Below are 7,798 nucleotides of genomic sequence, written 5' to 3'. Positions count from 1 at the left end.
GGAAGGCTGAGGCGGAAGGATCGCCGGAGCCCAGTAGGTCGAGGCTGCGGTGGCCGGGAGCGGCCACTGAACTCTGGTCTGGGCGACAGAGTGAGACTCCAACTCAAAAAAAAAAAAAAGACACAGATGTCGGAGGAGGTAGCTACGGTCTAGAAAGGGGAGGACGAGGACACCCTGTTCCACTTTAATTCCACCCCCTCAGTGGCCAAAAGCCAAGCTAAGGGTGTGCTTGCTGTCTGTTGGCCACTAAGGGGGTGGGATGGGCGTGGGATTGAGTGTCCCCTCACTTTCTAAAAATGCTTGTGTGGTGGATAGCTTTCAGTTTCAAATATTCACTTCGTTCCTGCTGCCTCATATGAGGCTATCTTAGACAAACTTGCACAATCTTTTAGAAATTTTTGGTGTAAGACACACATGTGGTGTAAAGACTCCCTTCCACCTGTCTCCAGCCACCCAGGCAATTAATCAGTTTCTTGTGTTCAGATGTCCCTGAGTATCCCTGGGAGGTTGGTTCTAGGATGCTTATGGGTACATAGAACCTACACACATTCTCATTTCTAGATTGTTTGTAATACCTAATACAACGTAAATGCTGTGTACCTACCTATTGTTTAGGAACTGACGACAAGGAAAATATCTGTTTGTGTTCCGTGTTCAGTTCATGAAAATTTTTTGAGTATCTCCGTTTGGTTAGGTCCATGTATGCAGAGACCACAGACATGGAGGGCTGGCTGTACACTATCTTTGCCCCTTTTTAATTCAAACAGCAACAGCCCACACTGTCCATTTGTTACCTTAGCATCAACTGAGAGTACCTGGGAGGTTGTTCCGTTTCTGTACATAAAGGCCTACATTCTGTGCATGTACATAGTATTTAACTATGGGTGCAGAATTGATGGATATCTAGGTGGTTTCCAATCTTCTGCCATTATAACCGATGTTGCTATAAACAACCTCAGTATCTAAGCTGCTTAAAACATGTAATTATATGGGTAGGATATTCCTGGAAGTGGAATTGCTGCCAATCTTAGGTGCATTTTTTATTTTGATTGATAAATTTTTTTTTTTGAGTTGGAGTCTCACTCCGTCGCCCAGACTGGAGTGCAGTGGCACGCTCCCGGCCACCGCAGCCTCAACCCGCTGGGCTCCCGCAATCTTTCCGCCTCAGCCTTCCAAGTAGCCGGAACTACAGGTGTACACTACCATGCCTGGCTAATTTTTTGATTTATTGTAGAGATGAGGTCTTGCCAAGTTGCCTGGGCGGGTCTCAAACCCGTGGGTTCAGGCAATCCACTTACCTCAGCCTCCCAAAGTACTGGGATTACAGGCTGAGCCACTGAGCCCAGCTGATTGATAAATATTTTTAAGTGGTCTATTTCTCTGCCTCTAATCTCTGCTAGTTATCATTGTAAGGCATGAAGCTGACCCTGTTGGTCCTCTGCTTAATTTTGATGATTGTCATGACCCACCTGGGCAACTTAGCGAGACCTCATTTCTACAATAAATCAAAAATTAGCCAGGCATGGTAACGTGTACCTGTAATTCTAGCTACTTGGAAGGCTGAGGAGGAAGGATTGCCGGAGCCCAGCTGGTTGAGGCTGCGGTGGCCGGGAGCATGCCACTGCACTCCAGCCTGGGCTACAGAGTGAAACTCCAACTCAAAAAAAAAAAAGAAATCTTGATGATTGAATGGTACACCCAATATGTAAAAATCCATGAGTCCATAAATGACATTTTAAAAGCTAGGCACAGTGTCTCACACCTGTAACCCCAGCACTTTTGGGACACCAAGGCGAAAGGATTGCCTAAGTCCAGGGGCTCAAGACCAACCTGGGCAACACAGCAAGACCTCATCTCTACAATAAATCAAAACATTAGCTAGGTACAGGGGCACATGCCCATAGTCCCAGCTACTTGCAGGGCTGAGGTGGAAGGATCACCTGAGCCCAGCAGGTTGAGGCTGCAATAGTCATGAACATGCCACTGCACTCCAAGTCTGGCTGACAGAGTAAAACTTTGAACTCAAAAAATAAAAAGCTAGGCACAGTGGCTCATGCCTATAATCTCAGTATTTTGGAAGGCTGATGTGAGGACTGAGCCCAGGAGTTTGAGACCAATCTGGGCAACAGCAATACTTCTTTTCAAAAAACAAAACCTAGCTGGGCATGGTGGCAAGTGCCTGTAGTTCCAGCTACCCAGGGGGCTGAGGTGGGAGGCCTGCCCCAGCCCAGGAGGTTGAGGCTGCAATAAGTCATATTTATCCCACTGCACTCCAGCCTGGGTGACAGAGAAATAAATACAGGGCTCAAACAAATAACTTACATGACATCCTAAGAAAGCAAACAGGCTGGGTGTGGTGCCTCATGCCTGTAATCCCAGCACTTTGGGAGGCCAAGGCAAGAGGATTGCCTGAACCTGGGGGTTTGAGACCAGCTGGGGCAACTTGGTGAGACCTCATCTCTACAATAAATCACAAAAAGTAGCCAGGTGCAGTGGCATTTTGTCTGTAGTTCAGCTACTTGGAAGGCTGAGGCGGAAGGATTGCCTGAGCCCAGCAGGTGGAGGCTGTGGTGGCCATGAGCGTGCCACTGCACTCCAGCCTGAGCGACAGTGATACTCCAACTCAAAAAAGAAAAAAAGCAAGCCAACAGTTACATCTAGAACATGGAACACGTTATACAACAATCAACCTAGTTTCTACAAGTCAATGAGAAAAGGCGGGGAGAGATACCCATATGTAGTATGTGGGTTTGTGTAGATTTTGATTCAAACCAACTGTAAATAAAGACATTTCTGAAACAAGGAAATTTGATCACTGATCACATAATATTACTAGGAATACCCAGTAAGTGGTGCCATTATGGTAATGTTCATGCTTCTAAAGATACATTTATCAAATCTTGATAATAATTGCACCTGGTGATGGGGATTGTTTGCCGCTTGAAGAACGTCGGCAACACACACAAAGGACTCTCCCATCTGTAAGCTAACCAGTGGTTAGACGCGCAATCTGGCCCTAACCCACTTCGTGGCTTTATCACTCAACGTTAAACATCAGTCCTGGCCTCACCACACTACTTGACACTGAAATTGGCCACTCATTTAACATACAGCCTGCTCTGCCTGGGTTAAGCTATTTTTCTCTGCCAATCTGCCTTCCCATTTTTTTTTTCCAACTGGGAACCAACTTATCTTTCTAGACTAGGTCAGGGACTGGTCAGATGTTACCTGTGAGGCCCTCTCCGATCTTGCTGGATCCTGTGGCATCATCCTTGGTTGTCTCCGAGGAATTCTTTTCATGCTACTAGTAGAGTTTATCTCAACTGGAGCTGTGGTCTGTCTTCCTGAAAGGTGTGCAGTATAAAAGTCAAGGGCACCATCTGGATCCAACTGCCTGAGGTCCCATCCTGGTTTTGCTGCTGACTAGCTGTGTTACCTTGTGCAAGTAACTTCAAATGCTAACTTACTACGAAGGTTAGGACTCTTAGTTGTCTTTCTATTCCTCTTCATATCCAGCTTGGTGTCTGGTCTTTAGACACTCAATAACCCATTGATGATTTGAATAGTTTGTGGTCTCCACACTGATCTTCGCCTTAGCCACGACACACTGGCATGGAGCTGGCTAACTGAGAGGGTCTCCACAGAGATCTGAGGGCAGCAGCAGGTGGAAAGAGGGCTGGTGGGACAGGACCCTGAACTTAAGTGGTGGAGATGCAAAGAAACACACAGGCAGCAGTGTTACCGAGAGAGGAAGGATGTCATTTATTGACCCTGTTCCCTCACTGGTCGCTGCTCTTGACACGCAGGACAACAGGCACAGAACTGCAGGGGATCATCCCCAGCTCCGTGATCACAAGGTCGACGAGCTCTGGGGGAGTCACATCATAGACCAGATTCAGCAGCCGCAGGGACGGGTGGTTCTGCCAGTCAGCCAGGGCAACACGCTCTGCCCGCTCACACTGCAGGTCGTCAGGGTCATCTGCAACGAAGGTGTGCCCCTTACGTCCTTTCAGAAAAGTTTAACCTCCCTTCTCCCTCTCAGATCTTCACAGGTCCCTGGAAACTTCTCTCCTTACCTAGCTCGTTAGAGACAAAGGCATCAGTCTGTACACGCTCACAGAACTTGTATGTTTCACAGCAGACCAGCACGGGCACATTATGGGCTCGAGCCACCAGAGCCAACTGTGCTGTCCCTACCCGTGACATCACGGACCCATTGGCCAGGAGTGCATGAGCTCCCAACAGCACCTTGGAGACCTGTTTGTTGTGGAGAGTGAGGAAGGAGAAGAAAGAAAATACCACTGCCAAGTCAATGCAGAGCAAGGTTCCCTGCTTCTGCCCAGAAAAGCTTTATTAAAACAGGTATCACGTTCTCACTCATAGGCAGACCCTGACTGTTTACCATTAAACTGTAAGAAAGGAATTGGCAGCAGCTGGGAACGGCCAGGTACCTGATCTCAAACCAGGTGACATGGGGACCAAAGGGAAGCCCAAACTTTTCCTGTACCATGACTGCTTACATACCTAAGTCCTGAACTATACCCCACATCTTTAAAATTAAGTTAAATTTTAAAAAAACAAGTATTAGGTTAAGTGTGGCATCTCCCACCTATAATCCCAGAGCTTTAGGAGACCAAGGCAGGAGAATCACTTGAAGCCAGGAGTTCAAGAACAGCATGGGCAATACACTGAGATCCCATCTCCACAAAAAAAAAATTTTTTTAGCCAGGAGTGGTAGTGCACGCCTGTAGTTCTGGCTACTTGGAAGGCTGAGGTGGAAGGATTGCTGGAGCCCAGCAGGTCGAGGCTGCAGTGGCTGGGAGCGTGCCACTGTACTCTAGTCTGAGCTACAGAGTGAGACTCCAACTCAAAAAAAGAAAAAAAAAAGAAATAAAGGAAGACCTAAATGAATGAAAAGATACGCCAGATGACAAATTGGAAGGCTTCATGTAAAAAATTTTTTTTTTGAGCTGAAGTCTCACTCTGTTGCCCAGGCTGGAATGCCGTGGCATGCTCATGGACACCACAGCCTCGACCTGCTGGGCTCAGGCGACCCTTCCACCTCAGCCTTCCAAGTAGCAAAATTACAGATATGCGCCACCACACCCAGCTAATTTTTTGATTTACTGTAGAGACGAGATCTCGACAAGTTGTCCAGACTGGTCTCGAACCTGTGGACTCAGGCAATCCTCTAGCCTCTGCCTCCCAAAGTGCTGAGATTACAGGCATGAGCCACCACGCCTAGCTAAAGATTTTTAAAATTAGCTGGGTGTGGAGGTGCATACCTGTAGTCTCAGCTACTTGGGAGGCTAAGGAAGGACCACTTGAGCCTGAGAGTTTGAGGCTGAAGTTACTGCACTCTGGTCTGTGTGACAGAGCAAGTCCCTATCTCTTAAAAAAAAAGACAAGTAATAAGTCCTAACGATGGCTGTGCTTCCTGGAGAACACCTGAGCAATGACCCACGGGATCACCCACAGGAAAACTAGACTGTGCAGTTCCTCTAGTCCTCCCTCCTCCTGGCAGCCACCAATTTAGCATGAGGTTCTTGGGACAGCCAGACTGTGCTACAACCAACTGCAGGTGTTCCCGCTAAACACGAACAGGGCCGTGTAACTCTTAGCGTCTCTAGGTAACTGCAACCACGGGCCGGTGAGTGACTCCACTGCCGCCCCTTTTACCTCCAGCCTCGGAGCCCCTTTCCTGAGCGCTCACCTCTGGGAGCACATAGGAGGCTGCGGGAATCAGCAGGTAGGAGGCAGGGACCCCAGCGCGAACCAGAGAACGCAACGTGTGCCTCCCTTCAAGCCGCGGCCGGCTGTCCACCACGACCGCCCGAAAGCGCCGGCCCTCCGTCCAAGCCTCCCGAAGAATCCGTGACACCAGCGATGAGCTGCGGTGAACGCAGAGCCCCATGAGGAATGGCACCAACTGACGAACGGCTGATCCCAAAGGCAAGGGAGCGGCCCCTCCTCAGGCCACCCCGCCCCCGGGCTTCTCAGGCTGAGCCCCACATACCATCCGTACACCAGAATCACATCCCCATCACTGATCTTCTTGTAGGCAAAGCGTGAAATCGCCTGGGCTGCAAGAACAATCTTCTCCTGCACGAAGCGATCAATGGCTGCTCCAAGTTCCGACTTGGCCTAAGCAGAGAAGAATGCTTAGTGAGTAAGAAAAGGACATACTTCCTGATTATCACACCAGAAACTTGCACACGCACGTGACAACAAGCCCAAGGGAGCCCAAAGACAGCACAAGGCAGAAGCCCACCACTCCTCAACCCTTGACGAGGGTGAAAACAGCCTTGCCGGGGTTCTGAATGTGCTTCTCAACTCTACCCGCAGGTTACGCCTTTCTCGTTTGTCACACTCATCACCTCCTCTTCCCGTTTGGCACGGCTCACGCCAGTTATTTCCTTGTTCAGGAACTTGATGGCATTGTGCATACTCGCTGACAAGGGGCGGCACTGAGTCAGGAAGCTACGACAACAACACACCTTTGCGGTTTTACAACTTACAAAACTTTCACATCTAAAAAAGCTCTTAAGAAAACAGGACAGAAAAGTGATGACAAAGGCAGAACACGAAAAAGAGCCCGAGAAAAGGATCAGCGGAGGCGGGAGGGACGTGCAATAGCTGTCCCTACCTGATATAGGGTTTTAGCTTATTCACCAGATCCCGAGAGAGATCTTCGCTGGGGGGCGTTGTGTAGTCCTGGATAACCTGCAGAATACACAAGCTGAGTGGCAAGACACTCCCATTTGAGCCTCTGAAAGGAACTGGGGCACAACCACTGAGGAGTGTCCCAAGGGTGGGAGCCACCCCCTCTGTTCCCTAGAGATAACCTGAGAAGCTGAGGGAGCACCGGAGAAAGAGGGGTGCAGAAGAGGACTGGCCATACCTGCTGCAGGGCACGAAGCAGGGCAATGCACCGGGCATTGGAGCCACTGACCAGGCCTTGGGAGTCCTGCAGACCGAGGCGCACCACAGCTGGGTGAATCACAGAAGACGGGATGCTGCCAGGACATCAGACACACACTTTGCAAGACATTCGAGCACCTGCTGCCCACCTGCCCTGCTGAACAAGAAGCTCCTTTGCCAGCACAGACCTCCCGTGTCCTCAGAGCTCTGCCTTGAGTTCATGCTTCTTCCCCCAAGTCTCACCTCAGCCCCTTTTGACACTCAGTTACTAAAACCTTTAAACTGAGAAGCCAAGACAATGTCGCAGGACCCTACCTCATCATTCGAGTCAGAGGATTCTGTCTGCTGTACTGGGGTAGGTGAGAGAAAAGACTGACTTTGGACCCATAATCCTTCCGTGTAGGAACCTTGGCGAAACAGGAGAACAGGACCAATGGCCCACTGCTTAAAACCCACAGGGCGATACCGCAAAGGAAGGGCCCCACTCTGAGCCGAGCGCCTCGCCTCCCTCTGGCCTCCCACATCCTACCTGCTGACGCTCGGGCTTTTTCACAAGCCTTCTCAGAAGCGTGGGGTCATCCGCCCGAGGGTGCTCGGGAAGACGCTTCCCTCCTAGGAGATAATAATCAGGTTTCCAACAAGCATAAGCCTTCAAACCGGCAATTTGCGCTTAGAACGAAAAGGCGTCAGGCAGGAGAAACAGGGATGAGGATCAGGGCAGCTCTGAACTCTGGGTCCCCGGGGGGGAGGGACGGCTGCTCCCCCAGAGAGAGAAAGCACCGGGTCTCCAGGTGGGGAGCTACCTGAGGGGGTCTCTCCCGCGGTGCCTGGGCAGGCCTGCGGCGGCGGCGGCGGCGCCCCCTGCTCCACCTTCCTC

General features: G+C 50.1%; 1 protein-coding gene across 1 annotated transcript in view; it reads right to left on the bottom strand.

The window, feature by feature from the left end:
* Nucleotides 1–3,738: 3,738 nt before the first annotated feature.
* The window catches only part of EIF2B4 (eukaryotic translation initiation factor 2B subunit delta), a 4,979-nt gene continuing 919 nt past the window's right edge, over nt 3,739–7,798 (bottom strand). The window contains exons 3-12 of the mRNA XM_021708135.1: nt 7,725–7,791; nt 7,451–7,533; nt 7,237–7,328; nt 6,902–7,016; nt 6,647–6,723; nt 6,378–6,480; nt 6,017–6,144; nt 5,714–5,891; nt 4,077–4,257; nt 3,739–3,979 (exon numbers count right to left, since the gene is read on the bottom strand). Of these exons, the coding sequence (XP_021563810.1) occupies nt 3,780–3,979; nt 4,077–4,257; nt 5,714–5,891; nt 6,017–6,144; nt 6,378–6,480; nt 6,647–6,723; nt 6,902–7,016; nt 7,237–7,328; nt 7,451–7,533; nt 7,725–7,791 (1,224 nt within the window). The 3' untranslated portion in view covers nt 3,739–3,779. The remainder of the gene's footprint in view (nt 3,980–4,076; nt 4,258–5,713; nt 5,892–6,016; nt 6,145–6,377; nt 6,481–6,646; nt 6,724–6,901; nt 7,017–7,236; nt 7,329–7,450; nt 7,534–7,724; nt 7,792–7,798) is intronic.

The sequence above is a fragment of the Carlito syrichta genome, unplaced genomic scaffold, assembly GCF_000164805.1.
Source record: "Carlito syrichta isolate Samal-C Ts95f unplaced genomic scaffold, Tarsius_syrichta-2.0.1 Scaffold130881, whole genome shotgun sequence".
Lineage (NCBI taxonomy): Eukaryota > Metazoa > Chordata > Mammalia > Primates > Tarsiidae > Carlito > Carlito syrichta.
Note: the sequence above shows the minus strand (reverse complement) of the source record. Positions and strands in the feature narration are given on the sequence as shown.